The 21526-nt window shown below is 42.4% G+C and overlaps 1 protein-coding gene across 1 annotated transcript in view; it reads right to left on the bottom strand.

Moving 5' to 3' along the window:
- Positions 1–21526, bottom strand: part of KATNIP (katanin interacting protein) — a 131326-nt gene that overhangs the window by 15668 nt on the left and 94132 nt on the right. Inside the window, exons 21-23 of the mRNA XM_083153410.1 lie at positions 12504–12658; positions 12335–12396; positions 10775–10885 (exon numbers count right to left, since the gene is read on the bottom strand). Coding sequence (XP_083009536.1) covers positions 10775–10885; positions 12335–12396; positions 12504–12658 — 328 coding nt within the window. The remainder of the gene's footprint in view (positions 1–10774; positions 10886–12334; positions 12397–12503; positions 12659–21526) is intronic.

A 21526-nucleotide genomic window follows, 5' to 3' on the forward strand; every position in this document is an offset into this window, starting at 1 on the left:
TCAGTCCATTTTAACATTGATTCCTATGGAAAAATCGGGTCATCGCATCCGATGGTCGCATGCGATGCGATGCGATGCGATATCGCATCGCATCGCATCTGATTGTATGCCTTAACTTAAGGCATACAATCAAAAAATCGGACGCCCAGATAACTCACAAGTACCAATGATATAAAAACAAAGACTTTTCTCTTGGTCCACGAGGAGAGATAAGATACAATATAGTATGATAGTGTCACAATAAAAGATGACATAACATTTATTAGAATAAATTACTGCTCTATTTGAGAGCCAAATATAAACATTCGACTCTGTTCTGGTGGAAACGGATGTAATAACACCCGAGTTGGCCAGAGGTTTTGGGTTCCTTTTTTTTTTAAAGCTGCCATATTTTACCAGGTGGAATCATGCCTTTGTACAGTATAATAGTTCATAGTGTATTATTTCATATAATGCATGAGTCTCTTTAATGAGCACTAAAGTGATTACATCAAAATACACCAATTCAAAGTCATAACATAAGAACTCACCATCCTATAAAATTCTAACACTGCTATTCACCTCTATGGGGGAAATTCAAGTGTGTTGCATGACAGTGGCAACCAGTTGGTGTCCGACGGAGCAATTCAATTGTTGTTTTATGCAGCTGTGCACAGCCGCCGTTGCTGACATTATTGTTGTGTTATTCCGTTATTTTAATGGACTGGTAACTCGTTTACACAGTAATGATTTATAGGCTTTTATACAAATATATTAAACATAAAATGTGCTATATTTATGAAAACGTTATTTCCCGAGTTGCAATAATATACATACATACATACATACATGGGTAATACACAATGGAAAACATTACAAGGCTGTATTTGCTAATGACTAAATTATGGTTGAGTCTATAAGAGAGTAACAAATATGAATCTTAAAAAATATTATTGCCCAGAAAAATTAATGGGTAGCTAAAAAAAACAACAACATAGAAAATGCAAAAAAAAAGTTTCACAGAATCTTTACAAAACACAGAATGAGACATCATAGCTGTATCACAAGAGTTCTGCCGAAAATGGATCTTGTCCAACATAGCTGGCTATTAGCGGTGTGTCAGTTTTTAGAACAGACTACGGATGGTGGCTCTACAGTCAAATTTGTGCTAGCTGTGCATTATATAATATGACCGTCGTTCATGGTTGCTTAATGTTTACCTACTAAAAGCATACAAATATATTTTGTGCATTCTGAAATATATTCTAGTACCAGAAAAGTTTGCATAAGGAATGTCTCATATAAAATATATATATATATATATATATATATATATATATATATATATATATATATATATATATATACACACACACACACACACACACACATACAATATATATTTTATATATATTTATTTAATTAATATGTATGGTACCTACCATATCCCTTTCTCTGTAGAAACAATTGTAAACTTCATCTATTCAATACACAAACACAGACTATGTTCAATAATTTACACATGTGTACAGGTATATTCTTTATTTAAAAAACATTCCCTTATGATCAAGTTTATTTATTTTTTTAAAGAGAATAGAATATCTTGTTTTAAAAATAATATATATATATATATATATATATATATATATATATATATATATATATATATAGAGTAAGAGAAATTTTCATTGAATCAGTTGCTTTTGCAGAAATCCTTTTTTTCCTGACAGTAGCCAGTGAAACGGGGATTACATTCTGCAAGCGGCAGATGACCCCACAACCTGCTGTTCTGTTGCTCAATACGCGAATACCAGCATGAGGCTTCACATATGGCCACCCTTTCTCTGATAAAACCACTGGATTATCCTTGCACAATCTTAGCTTGGAGTACAAAATAATTGTGCTGCAATAACTAGATGCCTTGATCCAATAATGTATAATACCTATTTTAATTAATAGAAGTCGTACATGTCACTTTGCTAAGAAATTCCCTCAATATGAAATATCTCTGAAAACTTCTTTTAATAAGTTCCCAGCTCTGGGGGCATGAGTTCCAGCCATTTATCTATGATTCATCTTTCACATATTTCTAGGATCTTTAACTGTTTTCTACTGTATTTCAATTCAGTGCACATCATCTGCATGCCTCCCCATACTGCATTGCTGTCTTTGCATGTCATGAGAGTACACAAGTTTTTTTTTAGTTTTTCTCTATTTTAGGCATAATTTAAAAAAGGACAAACTTTGATGTTGAATAATAAAGCATTCAGAGAGTGCTCTCCAGATCTATCCTCTCCTCCCGTTACCATCCAATACTCCTACAGTGACCATTCTAGCAGCAGACCTGTTAGCAGAATTACAGTATGCAGTAGCTTGTGGCAGAAGGGGTTTCATGCTTCGGTGCTGCCGTGGATAGTGGGGGTTTGAAAAGGCACTACAGAACCCCTAACCATGTAGGCAGGGTTGCTGTACCCTGCCGTAATAGCTACTCAGACATAGGAGTGTCTCATTGCTGGAGCGTCTGAGACACTCCTGCGTGTCAAACAGATGGAGCGCCTCTCCATCGGCGCCAGCATGATCCCCTCTGCCAAAGAGAGGGGATCATGCTGGTGCCGGTGGTGTGAGAGGAGCTGAGTAGGCTTGCCAGGGACGCTGGGGACAGAGATGCAGTTCCCGGCAACAGCACGGTAGTTACTTGTGTAGTTTCACAGCGGCAGTCTACGCTGATAAAGTAGCCAGGGATGCTTAAGCAGTCGCGGGAACACTACGCTACTTCTGACTGACTACGCTACTTCTGACTGGCCACGCGAACACTACACTGATTCTGACAGGAACACTACGCTGACGGTGTAACTGCCGCCGTGAAACTACACAAGTACCCATATTTTTATTAGTTTGTTACTTGTTTCCTAGCATGGCGCCCACGATATTCAGTAGTATGGCATTTTATGCATTGTATCGCATTGCATGCCATATACCTGCATGCGATGCAATTTTAAATTGTATAAGCACCCTAATGGGTTTTTTCAATGTTAAATGGCCCCCCTATATGATTTTTAATTTTATAAGTACCCTAATGGGCGCTTACAATGTTAAATGCACCCCCACGCCACCCCCACTATCAATGGCAACCCAAAGCGTGGCGAGCGCATTGAGCCCGCGAGGGGCGGCGGTACGTGTCCTCCGACCTTGTCATACCCCTACTCTCCACGGCGGCGTGGAGTTGATCTTATATAGCCCGTGAGGGGACCCGTATTACTTTATTCCCCTCACCACACTTCGAGCTCGGTGGCTTGCTGCGCTCGCCACACTATCTAATATCAACTCCACACCGACGTGGATGGTGGGGGTATGAAAAGGTCGGAGGATGCGTACCGCCGCCGCTCGCCACGCTTTGGGTTGGCGTTGATAGTGGGGGTGGCGTGGGGGTGCTTTTAACATTGTAAGCACCCATTACGGTGCTTATACAATTAATAATCTTATAGGGGGCCCATTTAACATTGAAAACACCCATTAGGGTGCTTATATAATTTTAAATCGTATACCATTGAATATGGCATACAATGCGATGGTATACGATTTAAAATTGTATAACATCGGCTGCCATCGTGTAGCATCGCATCGCATACCATTGTATGGCTTATGGTATGCGATGCGATGGGCACCGTGCTAGGAAACAAGTACCTTTTATTACATTGTTTACTTAACTACTTTTCTTTAAGTGCTACAGGAGTTTTGGGAATGAGCAAGTCAAGTTGGAAGGAGTTGGGACTTAGTACTTTGAATGGCTTAGTCTCCAAAGGTGTGGAGGAAGGGATATCGTGAATCAGAGCAACTCCCCTCAACTGCCTTTCATTGAATTACTCTGTATATTTAACAGAATAATCCAATCCAATGGCATGTCATCTTTCTAGTCATGTCTCAGAATAAGGCATTTAATTAGCAGGGTAAAAAAAAACCTGGTGGGGGTATGAAAAGGTCGGAGGACGCGTACCCCCGCCCCTCTCGGGCTCGCTTCGGCATACAATGAAAAATGGGGTCTGGGGGCCATTTAACCCCTTCCCGACATTTGACGTACATTTACGTCATGGTCGGGATGTACTTCCCGACACATGGCATAAATGTACGTCATGACTTGTAACTGTCACCGCGTCTAGAGACGCGGTGACAGAGGGACGATGTCTGCTGTCCCTCTGTCATGGGCGATCGCTGCGATTGGCTGTTCAAACGTGAACAGCCAAAAGCAGCGTTTACTGTGTTATGTGTAAAATTTAGACTCTGCTGCCCCCTAGCGTCCAAAAAAAATAAAAGAAAGTTGAAATAATGATGTAATAATAAAGTTTAGATATGGTCTATGTTAGTTATTAACTATTTTGAGTGGTATGATTATTTGTCTCACAAGCAGAAAATTTTACATTTTGCAAATAGCAAAATGTTCAATTTTTTTACGACATTTTGGTATTTTTCACAAAAAAAAAAAAACTGTATCGACCAAAATTTACCACTAATTTAAAGTACAATGTGTCACAGGAAAACAATCTCAAAATCACTGGGATAAGTAAAAGCAAAAAAAAGTTATCCCCACTTAAGTGATACATGTCAGATTTGAAAAAAAGGGCTCTGTCAGGAAGGCAAAAACATGCTGCGTCGGGAAGGGGTTAACATTGTACCCTATGTAAAATCGCGTTGATCGCGTCGATCGCATCGCATGCCATTATGATGGCATGCGATGGACGCAATCAATGCGATTTTAACATTGACAGGTAATTTAACATTGATTCCTATGTAAAATCGCGTTGATCTCGTCGGTCGCATCGCATGCCATTATAATGGCATGTGATGGACGCGATCAACGCGATTTTCTCTTTGCCGGCAATAAAGGCTGGTAATTGACAGAATATCGGGTCCATCGCATTGATCGCATACCTTAAGTACCTTAACTTAAGGTATGAAATTAACCCCGACTGGCGCCGTGCTAGGAAACAAGTACCGTTTTTTTTACATAAGGGTGTAAAAAGTACAAATGAGCATTTTAAAGCTCTACCTAGGAAATCTAGAAAATATGTAAGAAATTAGAAAGACTAGCATTAATACACAACAAAACTTGCAAGGAAACTGAACAGGAATATAGGGATAATAAAATTAGGACTATGAAAAGTGAGGTGGCACCATGACTAGCACTGCTGCCTTACACCACTGGTGTCATCAGTTCAATTCTCAACTAGGGCACTATCTATAATTAAAAGACTAACTACTCCTCACCTCTATGAGGTGACGTACTGCCACTGACCATTAGAGGCAACTCGAAGGACCAAATTACTCCTTTGTGTGCTAAAAGATGTCATAACAGGGACATTGATCGGTTTCAATTTTGCTGAATATGAAGAGCGGGAGCTGTGAAGACAAAGATTGGAAGTAAGAGTAGATAAGGACTGGAGGGTGCGGTGAAGAGGTTATGGGCTAAAAAAGGGTCACAGCTCAAAGTGAACATCCATTGCAGAAGCCGGCATTTTGACGGGCTTTTAACTAGTCTGTGTATTTGTTTGCAAATTCTCCCTATATATGCACCAGCTACCTCTGGTTATTTTGCTTCCTCCCACAATTTATAGACATACTGGTAGGTTATCTGGCTGTTTAATTTAGAGGTTGATGAGCATCTGTGTTAGGATATTTAGACTGAGCGCTTCAATGGAAGCCTGGATTGATGTAAATGATAAATATTCTCTGCATAGTGTTGAGCAAGTTGTGCTGCAAAATAATAAGGATATTATTAATAATAATAATAAAAAAACAATAATATGTATACGTTATGTATATGTACAAGACTAAAGTGACAGAAAATAGATTACTGGGATCCTTAAAGTATATATTAAAATAACCAGAATAAATTCTACAATGAACAAATAAACCTTCAGTAATACCATAGCATGTACATGTTATAAACATCAAGAAAAAGCTTACTGAATGTAAGCTTTGTAATATACAAAGCTTAGTGTTTGTGTGGAGTTTATTGGAGTCTTTTAACACATTTTATTATTCACACTGCAGATGTTCGCTACCCATAACGCTACTCTGCTCATGGTTGACTCAAATACCTTGTGCAAAAACTGACAGAGAAATGAAAGCTTAAGCAAATAAGAAAGGAGCGCACGCAAAGGTTTTATAAGATTACATAAAAAAAAAATGTTATTTTATATAATCCCACTCAAAGTTCATAATACAAGTTATATACCTTTTTTTTTTTTAAATAAAATGTTCTACTGTACAATTAAATAAAATCTATAGCTGGAATAATACTAGACAGAGACTTAATCAGGTTTTATCTTCTGTTATCTTAAGCTTCTCTGATGCATTTCTCAAGAGTTTAAACGCAAATCCTCTTCTGAACATTTTCTATAAACAGATCAAATTCAATTTAGGTACTACAGTTACTTGTAATTCCCAATAGTTGTCCATATGGTTGTCTTTGAAGCAGTGTTCTCTTCTGTATGTTTTCAACCTTTAACTGAAGTAAAATTCAGGTTCAAAATTAGGATTGCGTTATATAACTGCCAGATAAATTACATACTGTACATTTTCTGAAAAAGGGTATTTTCATTGGGGTTCAGTTTATTTTATCAACATTCATTATGTCTGAGCAATAAAATGTTGAGATGACCAGATTGTTGACAAAATGTTCATAGTGGTCTAGCAGTGACTTATTGGCCCCACACATGGCAACACTAATGCACTTTCTGAGCAAGAGCCTCAACAGCGGGGTCCTCCAGCGGCCATGATATTCTAGCTTCTGCAAGGACAGAAGGCGGTAGCGCAGGAGCTGTTGCTAAGCAATGGTGTGTGTCCATGGGATGCCAATTGGGGGCAGCGGTTGATGTCACTACAGGGCAGGCTTTTTTAATAAAGCCCAGCTTGCCAGGCAGTCTGACGCTGGTGATAGCGTCCTGTCCTGGGTCCTGCCAGTGTGGTCTCCTTCGCTGGTTGTGTAACATCTTTATGCATTGTTGCATTCCATGCTTTGGGAACCAGATTCTGCTGGGCGAGTGCATTATCTGACTGAGTATCACCAGTAGTATTTTATGTGTATATAGTATTACCTTATGCATAGTTGCACCTCTTGTGTTATTGGGGGATTCTGTGTCCTAGGTATCACCTTGTGTATTGTTGCACCCGCGGGCCTTGTTCTCACGTATAGAGGGGTGAGTGTGTGGGCCTACTATCCTACCCATTCCTTGCGGTGCTCAAACCTCCCGTCGCAGCCTTGTCCCGTGTAAGACCTGGAGGCACCGGAGTGGGGACGGACCTAATTCGTGGTTGTTAAAGGTGAAGTCTTAGTTTGCGAGAGGCAAACAGGACCACTGGGTGCTCGCAACTGGGTCTCCACACCCTGAACCCAAACAGATTGTGGAGACCACACAGCGACTTAAATGTGTGCCCCCGCCGTTCTGAATCTGCCCACAATTCAGAACGGATGGTTCAGATAATTTTAGTGCAGCTGCTTCAAAGGTCCTTCACATTTCCTGCACGTGTGGTGCGGGCAGATGGGCATGGCCTTCTAAATGGGCAATGCGGCACCCCCAAGCCCCCTTCCCTACCCATGGCACCTCCAACCCTCCCCCGGCACTTACAACCCCCACCCCTCTATCTGCAGAACTCACCCTGGGTTTCAGCTGCAATACGGGTCCCCAGGGGCAGCAGTCCGTGTCCTCCTGTCATCCATCGTAAGTGGAGAATAAAAATTTCAAAATGGCCACGGCCAGTCAACCATTGCTTGCCACATCATCGCCCTACCCCCTAGAGCTGGCTATATTAGCCAGCTCAAGACAGAGGGCAGACAGTCCGACAGTGGAGGAGAAGAGCTCCTGAAGACAAAGTCCTGGGAGGTGGCGGTCATGCAAAAGAGATTAAAAGGCTGCCACCCATAGGTGAAGAATACAGATGAAGAGGCTGAAGGCCTGGGAGGCGGCAGACATGCAAAAGAGCTTAGAAGGCCTCCGCCCCCAGGTGAAGACACCACAGATGCCCTGTGTGGGTGGAGTCAACTCTGGGTCTAGAAAGGAGTTTAATAAAATATTTTAAAACCTGTGTTTGTGGTTTTATTTTAATATTTTCTTTGCAGGGGGACTATAGACACCGACGGGCCTTTAATGCGCCACATGCTGGCACCTGTGGTTCACCCAAGTACCAGCATGTGGGGCAGGCTTGCTAGGACCTGTAGTCCTACTGTAATGGACAATATTATTCAGTTAAGTGACAGCAACATAGATATCTGCATTCTCAGATATATTTTTAATTGATATCAATTCCCAATAGGAAACTTCCCTAAATGGTAATAGATTAATTCAATATTAATAAGATAAATATAGGGTGAGGGAAATACTATGCTGAAAGCCCAGTACAAGGTTTGGTACTTGCGTAGTTTCACGGCGGCACTGCCCGCAGATCGCAACGTATGCAAATCACATGCAATTTGCATACAATGCGATTTGGCACACCCCCACTATCCACATGAGCCTGAAGCGTGCCGAGCAGACGCGGTACGCGTCTTCCCGACCTGTTCATACCTCCACTATCCACATCGGCGTGGAGTTGATTTATAAGGGGGGACGCGGAAACCGAGCCTGAAGCTTGGCGAGCGGATGCGGAATACACGTCAAATAATACACGTAATACATGTCAAGTAATCCGCGTCCGCTCGCTACGCTTAGGGCTTCTTTTTTGCGTGCGCTCGCCACGCTTCAGGCTCGGTGGCTCGCAACACTTTATGAAATCAACTTCACGCCGATGTGGATAGTGGGGGTATGAACAGGTCGGGTGGAGGTGTACCGCGTCCCCACGCGGGACTCGCTGCACTTGCCACATTTGGGCTGACGTGGATAGTGGGGGTGTGCTAAATCGATGCGATCCGCAGGCAGTGCCACCGTGAAACTACACAAGTACCCAAGGTTTCATTCATACACTTTGGGTGAAATTTACTAAGATGTGAAATAAACTTCACAGGTCATGTTGCTATGGGCAACCAATCACATCCTGTCTACTATCTTCTAGAGCAGGGGTGTCCAAACCGGTCCTCGAGATCTACAAACGGTCCACATTTTCCAACTCACCTAGCTGCTGCACAGCTGCAGTCAATACTACAGTAACTGTCACATTTTCAAACATGCTGCATTCATTCCTATTATAAATCCACAGGTTGCCTGGAAAACATGCACTGTTGGTAGATCTTGAGGACAGGTTTGGCCACCCCTGTTCTAGAGGGTGGTTAATAAATAAAGAAGTAGCTTTTGATTGGTTTCCCATAGCAACATGACCTGTGAAATGTATTTCACATCTTCGTAAATTTCACCCTTCATCTATAACCTCATCTGTGTTTTAAAAGCCCCTTTACTGCCTAAAAACTGGCATTAGATGAGTCCACCTGCTTGCTTTTTCTAAATACAACTAGTCTTAAGGCCCGTCCAATGAATGGGCGAAAGTTTTGTAAAAAGAAAATGTTTTCTTTTTCCACATCACCTAGCTGCTGCACAGCTGCAGTCAATACTACAGTAACTGTCACATTTTCAAACATGCTGCATTCATTCCTATTATAAATCCACAGGTTGCCTGGAAAACATGCACTGTTGGTAGATCTTGAGGACAGGTTTGGCCACCCCTGTTCTAGAGGGTGGTTAATAAATAAAGAAGTAGCTTTTGATTGGTTTCCCATAGCAACATGACCTGTGAAATGTATTTCACATCTTCGTAAATTTCACCCTTCATCTATAACCTCATCTGTGTTTTAAAAGCCCCTTTACTGCCTAAAAACTGGCATTAGATGAGTCCACCTGCTTGCTTTTTCTAAATACAACTAGTCTTAAGGCCCGTCCAATGAATGGGCGAAAGTTTTGTAAAAAGAAAATGTTTTTCATTTAATGGACCCTTATAGGCCATTAACCCCTTCATAGGTATGCCTGGAAATTTCTCAGGCTGACCTGCACTGCAGGAGTGGACTCTCCCGAGAAATTTTCAGGCATGCCGCTGTAAAGAAAGGGTGCACCAGTGGTGCCTCCCAGTGGTGAGCCCCAGGGCCACTATGGGGATGATCAGGGCCGCTCGAGGAGGTTTGGTCATGCTTGGCCATTTGTGTGTTTGAGTGCATAGTTTGAAGATGCCAAATGAAAGCATTCGAGAGTTATTGTGGAACATTCATACACACACGCGCACACGCACACACACACACACACACACACACACACACACATATCATTCAATTATACTTATGTAGTTCCTACCTAGAAAGAATGTACAAACTTTAGGACACACAGGGGTAGATGTTTGAAGCAGCGATAAGAGAGAAGTACTAAGTGCCTGGTACTTTGTCACCGGCCAATCAGCTCCTAACTGTCCATTTTTCAACCCAGCCTGTCAGTTAACCGTTAGGAGCTGATTGTACCAGGTACTCCTCCTTTATCACTACTTCATACATCTACCCAAGAGTCTTTAGGGAATTTCTTGTTTTTGTTCACTAATGAAACTGCAGTGACTAATACAACATAATCCAAAGCAGAGGTGTGTGTGTGTGTGTGTGTGCGCGCGGGGAGGGTTTGGCATGTCAGAAGTCAGATAATTACTTTGTATTAAAAAAACAAAGCCAATTTAACAAATGCTGCCAAAAAACTAAGCTCATGATCTTGAATTCATACAAAAATGAATCTATGCTTGCAACGTGGGTACCATAATGTGTTTTCACTGAACGCGCTTGTCCGAGCTTTTTACAATACTACAACCAAAGGTTAGTAATCTGGTTAGAAAAGGATACTGTTTTCTGTTAGTTGGATTTTTTCTCCATGTTCGTTGTGCATCTCCAGACCATTCAAGCCAATGTAATAAGGATCTCCCCAGCTGGTGAGAAGCTGAAACTGAAAGATAACTGAAACAACTTTCAGGAAAATATTTGAACTGTATTTCTGTGTTACTTACACAATGGTGCAATCTTTCTACCATTTTCTACTTAAATAGGTACACATTGGGACTAGGGTGACAAATCCCTGGATCAGGATTGGCAGGATTCCGGGATTTGGCCGTAAAATTGCCAGTATTTCAATTCCGGAGTTGGAGCATTTTTTTAAAAATACCCTGGGATTGGCACTTCTAGTGTAGGGGCTGTACACACCCACACAGCAATGGTCACAGCTCCTCCACATCTCACAATAGGCCATTAATAATTTGCAGTTCCAGGTTCATGTGGCCCCTAACCCTTCCCTGCATCCATTAATACCAGTATAAATTCTTCCAAAATGTTCAGCATCAGGTGTTATTTAATAATTTTTATGCAATTTGGCAACCTGGTCCCCGGCTTTTTCTGGACTTGGGTAAATATAATGATAGTTATTCATGTTGGATACTACACAGCATGGGAATGCTATTTATTATTTAGTACATTACTCTATGTCAACATAGATAAATTTAGTGTTGTACCTGGAGACAGAGGGAGATGAGGATGACATAAAAGGAGAAGACAGGAGAGGGAAGGATAAAATGAAAGGAAGAAGGGCAATGTACTGTAGATAACAGTTGCAGAAACCACATACAACTCAATAAATGAGTCCTCTGAAAACTTAGATAAAGAGGCACTGGAGATTTGTAAATATGAACTTTACATTGCTATAAAATGCAAAACAGGACAAAGTAGTACTCATTTCAATCCTCATGCTTAATTGGAATTCTACAAAACCGAACATTAAGAGCATTCCAAACCAGGTAGTATAGATAAAACAAATGAGCAGTAGGCAAAGGGGACATCTGTATTTCTTATCTACAAAGCTGGTAAGCTATTCATGAATAAAGTGCTAAATAAAAGTGTTAACCACGGGGCAGCTTAGAAGGAGATATTTTATTTCTGTATTTCTGAAAAATAGTGTAAGTATTGAGGTTTTTTTTAACTACTGTCCAAACTAATAGCTTTAGTATTTAATACAGGGGTTCCCAAACTTGTTGGACTCACGGCACCCTGAAGCATCAGAAAAATTTTCGCGGCACCCCTAGGCTAAAGGTTTCTCATTGAGAAAGTCAGAAAAAAATATTAAATTAAATAAATTGTGTTTATATCTCATCCTTAGGATCAGTTCTGTTGTAATGGACAAAAATGTACTTCTGTTTGTCCATAATTTGACTATAATATTGGATATAAATGACTTGAATTGGTTCCGGACCATTAACCCAGGGCACCCCTGTAAGTCACCCAAGGCACCCCAGGGTGCCACGGCACACAGTTTGGGAACCACTGATTTAATACCTTATTTCCATAAATATTTTTTTTTTGTTATTATTATTTATATTTACAATAACAGAGAATATAAATATGGCAGAAAAAGGATACACCCACAAGGCATCAAAGGTGCTTCATAATCCATTGTAGCAGGCTCAGTGCACTTTAAAGAACTATAAAAAAATAAAACAAAAAAAGTACAATTTTTGAAAACCTGCATATATTAAAGTTTATATTTTATAAATAAAATACAATTATCAAAATGCATTTGTTATTGTACCTTGATTGTTTATTAGCTTGATGTTCTTTAATATAGTCAACAAAAAGAATCTCTTGAGCAAAATCAAAGTGACAGTTGCCCGGACCCTTCCGGATCAGAAATCCTTCAGGAGGAGAAATGCAGCATCCATCAAGTGTTACATGGACAATTTTAGCCTAAAAGGAATATATTTTTATTATTATTATTATTTTAGTTGACTGGAAAATAACATATATTATGACCTTCAAAAGAAAAAAAAAACAGCTGTAAGGTCACACAAAATAAAATAGCCCCAAATCCACAAATAAAAGAAAAACAAACTTAAATATGAGTATACTGTAATCTTACTTTATATTCATTACATCGGAAGCCAATAAACATTTATTGCATATAGGCCCTTATTGTAATTGATTCAGTGTTTAGTGAATGCAATGTGCAACTACATGTTCACTATCCCGCTCGCATCTAGCAGTGCGGGCAGGGAGCATGGGGGGGGCGGCGGGGGGGGGGGGCATAGCCCATGGGAACTCCCAGTGTTTCATGGGCGTTTCCATGGTAGGTGTCCGGTGACACGGGTGCGGGGGACAGGCAGCATAGGGTGCTCTCTATGGTGGCTCTGATCTGCGTGTGCTGGAGAAAACATTCAACTATCAGATGATTTCTCCCTGGCTGCCAATTCACGTGTATGCAACTCATCCATTTGCAGCCGTATGGGGGATCACAGCGTGCAAGGGGGGGGCAGTACTGCTGGTGGCATTTGGTCCACACGCAACACTGCAAAATTTGCAGCTTTGTGTGTGGACCATAATAAGGTCCGTAATGTACAAAATACCTTCCTTTAGTTGTCAGATAGGCTTGGGTTCCCTTTCACAGTATATGCTTTAGGATATTTTAATATAGTTTAGTTGCAAGTGCCTTAACCGTTAAATTATAAATGATATGTTGACAAAGGGCCTTCGGCCCCATCCAACAGCTACAGAAAAGCAGCACCAGGGATCCCACCTGGGGAAAAAGTAACATACTGGAGAATGGGAGTCTAAGTGGTGAGAGAGCAAACATATTGAAGTACTGTAGTATGGCTGATTTTAGCTTTGAGGGTGTACTAGACTACAGAGCAGGTCTACTGGCAGTTACTGTACTTTAGAGGCAGGAGACTAAAGGTGCCCATACACTAGTAAGATTTATCTTCAGATCTGGTTGGTTGGAACAAAAACATGGTTATGGATGAGTGACAGTTTGTCAGTTTTCCAGCATTTCCAAGCAAATGGTCAACTATCATTTGCTCTCATCCATAACCATGTTTTTGTTACAACAAGATAAATCAGCATGTGTATGGCCACCTTTAAAGCTAAAACTCCAGAATTAATGGTGCCAGTGGGAAGACACTGCCTCACCATGACAGTGTGTGGACAATTTCCCTTCCACAAAATGTATCAAACAGGATGAGGATGTCACATGCCAGATACTTCAATCAACATGAACTTCTTTAAGAGACATGGGGGCTTGATTAACCCAAGCAGTCATATATCTGTACATTCTGTGTGACTGGATATATAAATCACTAACTTTTATGTGCAATAGCACATATAATCAGCTATATTTAAACAAAATATATTACTCTTAGTAAATAATCTGCTTTATTCCACCAAGGTGATAAGATTTACACCTCTATCACACCTCTTGGTTTAATGGGCACTAATATTGGTAGGGAAAGAGTAGAAGGAAGGAGAGTAGAGAAGGTGTAAATAGGTTTTCCACAATGATAACCGAGTCCATTGGTGCCACATAACAACATCAGGTATAACCCTTCACTGGCAACACCCACATCAGTACCCTGGCTCAACTCTACACTAATGTCTTCAACCAAAGTCAGGAGAAACCAGCTAATGACCACAACAAGTAGGTGCTTCAGTAATACATGCTACCCATATGTAATTGGTTCAAGATGACTCCTACAACTGGATCAGGAAACAAAGATTAGAGTGCCTTTTGTAATTCAAGCATAGGTACAAATTCACAATTAATAACCAGTGGCAAACGTAGGATTTTTAGAAAGATGTTTTCAAATGTAATCCAAAATCTTCCACTCAGCAGCACAGTGTAGTAAATATGGGAGTTTGTGGGAGCGGTAACAGCCCTGAAAATTGGTCTTTTTATACAATGGATACTGTATGGAATACAGTATCAATATTTAACAGTACAGATGGTCTACAGTATAGACTGTTTTAAACATGAAATATATATAATAAATATGATTAGTGGTCAGGAAAACGTTAAACATATCATAATAAATAAACACACAAAGATAACAACCAGTACTGCACTAATTTCCCAAATCTCCCATTTCATGGTAAGGCTCCTGTCTCTTCTTCCTGGCAACTACTCTCTGTTCCATTGTGAGGTTTGTTGGCTCAGATCCACATATACAGTAAATATGGTAGAAGAAGCTTGTAGGCATGTGCAGCAGCTCTTCTCTGTCCCTTACATTGCATGATTTGGTGGCAGCTCTATTGATCACATTATATACCAGTGCTGTTATAATTGGCAACCAGAAACCCCCCCCCCCCCCTTTTTTTCTTCAAATACAAGATTTGTAAATACCAAACATCCAGATGGGTTTAGCAGATGATATGGAAATAAGCACTCATCTGGAACATACAGCAATGATACCAAGAAGACATATGAAATGGAGCAATATAATAACACAGCCAGTATAGGGAGTAATTTAGACACATTTACTATTGAAAAGTAGTAAGAAAGGAATCAGTGAAAGAAAAGAAAAATGTGAAGGGGACACTGGTACTGCATCCTAAAAAGACTGGGAGAGTATATGAGACATTGAGGTATGGTGAGCATAACAAGATGCATGGGAAATTACAAATGATACCATCATAATGTAGATGAGATCAGAACAGAAGAGATGAGTCCACAGGGCGAATAGTAACCATAATAGAGATTTTGGAAACAAAACCACAAGTCCCAAATCTGTAGGAATCAGAATCTACTTATTTATTTAACACTTTCAATCTAGAAGATAATAGATATAATCTGATTAGTTGCCCGTAGCAACATCCCATTTTCATTAGAACTCACATCTTAGTAAATACACCCAATCCAGTGTAATGCAACTAGGCATCTGGCTGCAATTAGTATTTGGACTACTAATTTACTTGTAGTTATGTCTAATAATGTGATTGGCAAACCCAAAGGAAAAGACCAAGGATCCTTAACTATAGGGACACTGACCACTGCGCTATGTCCACCATATATGGCTAAAGGAGCCCAATAGGACACAGCTTCTCCAGCACTGAGGGGGACATTTTTTGTAAGCTAGTAGAGACCAAATACCACCTGTAAAAAAATGTTATAGGCATTTTACTTAACCACGGCTGAGATAGATGCCTTTGAGATGGACATAGTAATGTCAGACCAAACTTGTTCAGAAATTACATACACAATAAATAAATGAAATAAAATAATACATAGTATAAAAGGTAACATCAATTGGAAACAGGTGTATTTTATTTAGAGAAACACACACTGCTGAAAGTGTTGCTGTCATACAGATCTGAAAAATCTACAGGAACTAGTAAGTAGTGTAGTGATTACGATCTGTATGAAAATACAGCTATTGGCACAGAAAATTCTTCTTGAAAAACACAGCACTGTGTTAGGGGGATCTGTGGGGTGCAGAAGCAGGGATCTTTAATACTACCATATACTTAATGTGATGCAAAAAGGAATTTAACATCAAGAGAGACATCTCACACCCTAGGCAAGTATCTCATCACTCCATATCAAAAGGAAAATGGCAGCCACTTAAGAAAAACCCTAGGGGAACTTGAACAGATAAGCACTTTTGCAGAATGCTTTTTTACAGATACACATGAGTACATAATAATACACAGCAAGGTTGAAAAAACTCTATATCGATACCTTTGGGATGTACAATTTAAAGGCCATTAGGATTTATGTGAAGACTCTATTGGTACAGTAGTTCCCTATCTTTGAGATGTTGTGACACAGATACCATAGATTCATTTTGTTAAGACACTCATTTTAAGACATTAGAAGAACTAAGAAAAATAATTATTAATAAGTATCCATATTATGAAAAAAGTAAACTACTGTAGTTACCAGTCAGTAAAAATGATGAAACAAGATAACAGGAATGTCAACAGCAGTGGCTTTGAGCATTGGAACAGGGCACCACTATCTCATTTACTGTCTGACAGCACACAAAACAATTGAGTTCCCCACATAGAGGCAAGGAGCAGCGTTAGCCTTTTATTATATAGGATATAATGGAATACATACAGATGACAGACGGACGGGATGCTGGTGATCAGAATACACTGGCATCATGGTAGCAGGAATACCGACAGGGGTCCAATATGTAAACTTGCCTTCCTCATGCCACCTCCTACCCCTCCCTTCCTACAGCCTAACTCTCCTATAGCAGCCTAATGCTTCCTGCTGTTGCTTCCTACCCTCCTACACTGCAGCCAAACCTAACCCTCTCCTAAGTGGCTAACCCTAACCCTACCTCCCTGCAGCCTAACCATAACTTTCCCTTCTGCAGTCTAACCCTAAAAGCTCATACACATCGGGCAATTTTGAGCTGAAAGCAGCTCAGTTTGGGCATTTGAGCTGCTTTTAGCTCAAAAGCCACCCAGTGTGTACAGGCCAGCGATGAGTGGTGAGCGCTGATGCGCGCTCCCGCATCATCGCTGGCGGCTGCCGATCATCTACTGGCAAACAGCAGATGCAGTGGCGTAAGTTCATCCCAGTCGCCCGGAGGCAAGATACATGTTGGTGCCCCCTCCCCATACCTGATTTGGAGCTGACTTATTGTTATGAATACACACATTATATATATATATATATATATATACACATATATATATATACACATATATATATATATATATATATATATATATATATATATATATACACACATACACACACATACACACACACACACACACACATGGCATGGATAACTTAAGCCTTTTCTCTGCACGCGCCTAAGGCACGTGTGATCCAGGAAAGGGGGTGTGGCCACTCAAAAGGGGTGTGTACTTAGGTTTAATGTACCACACCATATACCCCCAAAACAGTATGCCACATGGAATGGGCCAAAATTCACATTATGCTACACGGAATGAGTCAAAATTCACAATATGCTACACAAAAAAAGCCAAAATTCAACATGATGCCACATAGAATTATGCATAATTCTCATGGAATGAGCCAAAATTCACATTATGCTACACAGTAGGATACAAAATTCAGGGATAGAGAGAGGGACAGCAGGGACATATGTATAGAGGAGAGACGGACAGGGACATATGTATAGAGAGAGGGACAGGGACAACAGAGGAACAGCAGGTACAGAGGGTGACAGAGAAACGGGTAGAGTGAGGGATGGCAGAGACAGGAAGAGTGAGGGATGGCAGGGACAGGGAGACTGAGGAATGGCAGGGAGAGTGAGGGATGGCAGAGACAGGGAGAGTGAGGGATGGCAGGGACAGGGAGAGTGAGGGACGGCAGGGACAGAGTGAGTGACGGCAGGGACAGAGTGAGTGACGGCAGGGACAGAGTGAGTGACAGCAGGGACAGAGAGATGGGGAGAGTGACAAATAGATGAGGAGAGTGACAGAGAGACAGAGGGAAGGACAGCATGGAGAATGACAACAGGGGCAGAGAAAGTGATGACAGAGAGAGTGATGACAGGGACACATAAGTGGGAGAGACAAAGGAAGCACTTACCTTAGGCAGAGAAGACCGTTGTTGGTGGCAACCTTTGTGCAGAGGAGGCTATGGTCAGCGGCAGTGGTGTGGAGGAGGCTGTGGTTGGCAGTGGCGCACAGGAGGCTGAGGTCAGCTGAAACGGCGGTGTGGAGAAGGCTGTAATCTGCGACAGTGCTGAGGAGGCTGTGGTCAGGGTCAGAGAGAGTGACAGCAGGGACAGTGACTGCAGGGACCAAGAGAGGGACAGCAGGGACAGTGACTGCAGGGACCAAGAGAGGGACAGCAGGGACCGAGAGAGACAGCAGGGACACAATGACAGGGAGAGGTAGGCCAAGGAGAGGTACAGCAGGGACACACAGATAGGGACAGCAGGGACCGAGAGAGGGAAATAGGGGGGTATTTAATCCATGCCACTATTTCCGACAAGGGAAATAGCTGTGTCATTGACAGCATTGTAGGCAGTTTCCTACAGCGTTGAAGTGGCAGCCCGACAGAATGGACCCACCTTTAAAACCAGTCGGGTCCGTTTTGCCAAAAAACCTATGTGGATTGTTGAGTTCACGGCCAGATCTCAACAAACCACGGCCGTTTTTGCTGACACGCACCGTTTTTGTCGCTCGACAGATGGAACACTGAATTCCGCCTGCTGATAAACTGGCGAGTGGACAGAAAAGGGGGCAGGGTTCTGACAGAGGGAACCCGGGATTGAATACCCCCCATAGTGACAGGGAAAGGGACAGTGGGGAGAGGGTCAGCAATGTAGGGGAGAGTGGCAGCAGGAACATAGGGACAGGGATAGATTATATATATATATATATATATATATATATATGTATATTTATTTATTTACAGTGTATTATATAGCGCAGCAGATTCCGTTGCGCTTTACAATAGTAGACAGTGATAAAACAAACTGGGTAACAACAGACAGACTTGGAGGTAGGAGGGCCCTGCTGCAAGCTTACAATCTATAGGGATATATTTAAGGGCCAGATTTAAGGGTCAGGCTGCCCCTAGGTGGAGGGAGGGGTGGACCCGAAAGCTCAGCTTGGTTGTGTTTGCACACAAAATGCCCACAACAGTATCAGTGCAGCTTGCACACACAATGCCCATAAGAGTGGTAGTACCGCTCACACACAATGCCCACAGTAGTGCTGCTTATACACAAAATATTCACAACAGCAATGCCATTTAATACAAAGAATGCCCACCACAGTAAAGTACTGCTTGCACACATAACGCCCGCAGTAGTGAAGCTTATACACAACACCCCCAATAGTGCTGCTTATACACATAATGCCCGGAGTAGTGATGGTTATGAACATAAGAGCCCAGTAGTGCCACTTATATACATAATGCCCGCAGCAGTGCTGGTTATACAAATAAAGCCCACAGTATTGCCACTTATACATAAGACTGCCAACTAGTGCCACTTATACACACACAACCCCCACAGTAGTGCCAGTTATACACATAAAGGTCACAGTAGAGCCCCTTATACATATTACAGTACATGTGATGTCTCATCTCCAGGCCCAATGTTGCAGTCGCATCGACAGAGGAGCAGTTCAGCCATGCGCAGATCTCATACCAGCAAGGTTCTGAGGCTGGATTAGCGGCAATGACAAAAGCTGATCAATCATACTGACCCCACTTCTCTGGTGGGACAGATGGCTTTGCGCTCCGAACGTTTGGCGCAGGCTGCTTAAAGATTCACTGAGCCGGGCAGAGGCTTTGGACCACCACAGATTTTTAAAGGGAGCCATGGTCTGTGGGAGGGGGCGGAGCCTCCGCTACTAGTTGGCTGCTCTGCAGTCAGCAGCACAGCGGGAGCGAGGATAACAAAAGGAGACGGGGTGCCCGGTGCCGGTACTGACCTCTAGGAGTCACGACGCTATGGGGCTGCTCCCATCCAGCAGCACAAGGAAGCTGCATGGTTTTGGCTTGTACGCACACTGCGGACAGCAGTGTAAGTACCGGTGGTGGCAGCAGCCCCTGGTTGGCTGTCGTCGTGGTAACCACGGGTGGTAGCAGCAGGAGGGAGTCAGCAGCAGCTCCCGTGCGTCCCTAGTCCCGGGCAGCAGGAAGCCCGTGACCCTGCTACAGGGATGGACCTTCGCCCCCCTGCCCCCGCCCTCTTCTGTGCCTGGTAGCTCATTCAGTATGCACTGCGCTGAGTGCATACGGAATGATCGCCTAGCAGTGAGCCTGGAGCCCCTGCACATCTAACGAGCGGGGCCCCAGCTCAGTCTATAATTAGGTGTTGGGTCCGGGGCGCTAACTGCAGAGTCTCCTGCCCGGTTGTGAAAACGGAACATCAGGAGGCAATGAAGACAGTGCCCCCTTTAAGGCTAGCGCCCGGCGGCAGATGACTCCATTGCCTCCGGGAGTTCCGCCACTGAGCAGATGAGCTACAGGGTGGACAGCTTTCCATAGCTTCTTGCTATGGAAAGTCATCCACCCCGGTAAAATCAAAAGAGCAAAAATCGCTCAGTGTGTATGGACCTTAAGTTCCCCACTAATGCCTAAAATTTCCCACCCTAGTACCTAACGCTAACCTGCCCCGCATACTTATGATCAGGATGCCAGCAGATGAGATGCCAGAAGTTGGGATTCTGGCATCGGTATAAATGTTGGCATTCCGACACCAGTCTTCTGGCTGCTAGTCGGAATGCCAGCGACAGAATTTTTACTTCTTCTATGCAATAATTCCAGCAGCGTGAAGCACCTAGGGGCTGTGGGTGCAGCATCGCAGTAGGGTGGACATTCCGCAGTGACCGGGAAGCGCTGAGCGGCAGCATAATTTAAAAATAAATTTGGTACTTATGTAATATCTGGACTTTTGTTATGAGACCGCGTCCCCTCGTGGGGCTCGCTGCGCTCACCACGCTTCTGGTACGGTGGCTCGCTGCGCTCGCCACACTATATAAAATCAACTCCATGCGTAGTTGGATAGTAGGGGTATGAAAAAATGGGGTGCATTTAACATGGGAGTCCAGATAATACATAAGTACCATAAATTCAAAAGATACACTTCCCGAACACTGCGGACTGGCCGCCGAAGTGCGACGCTGCACCCACAGCACGGACCATACACTGCAGGCCCCCTTCACATAGCTGTGTACCAGAGGTGCTTCACCGCTGGCACACACCTACGGATCGAACTAAGACATTGTGGGTGCTAAAAAGCAGGTTCAATCTATAGGGGCCAATTCGATGCGCACGGATGGCAAATGCGCATTTGGTAGCATGGCATGTCATACACATTCGATTTGGTCCAATTTCTC

The sequence above is a fragment of the Crinia signifera genome, chromosome 7 (genome assembly GCF_055691185.1).
Source record: "Crinia signifera chromosome 7, ASM5569118v1, whole genome shotgun sequence".
Classification (NCBI taxonomy): Eukaryota; Metazoa; Chordata; class Amphibia; order Anura; family Myobatrachidae; genus Crinia; species Crinia signifera.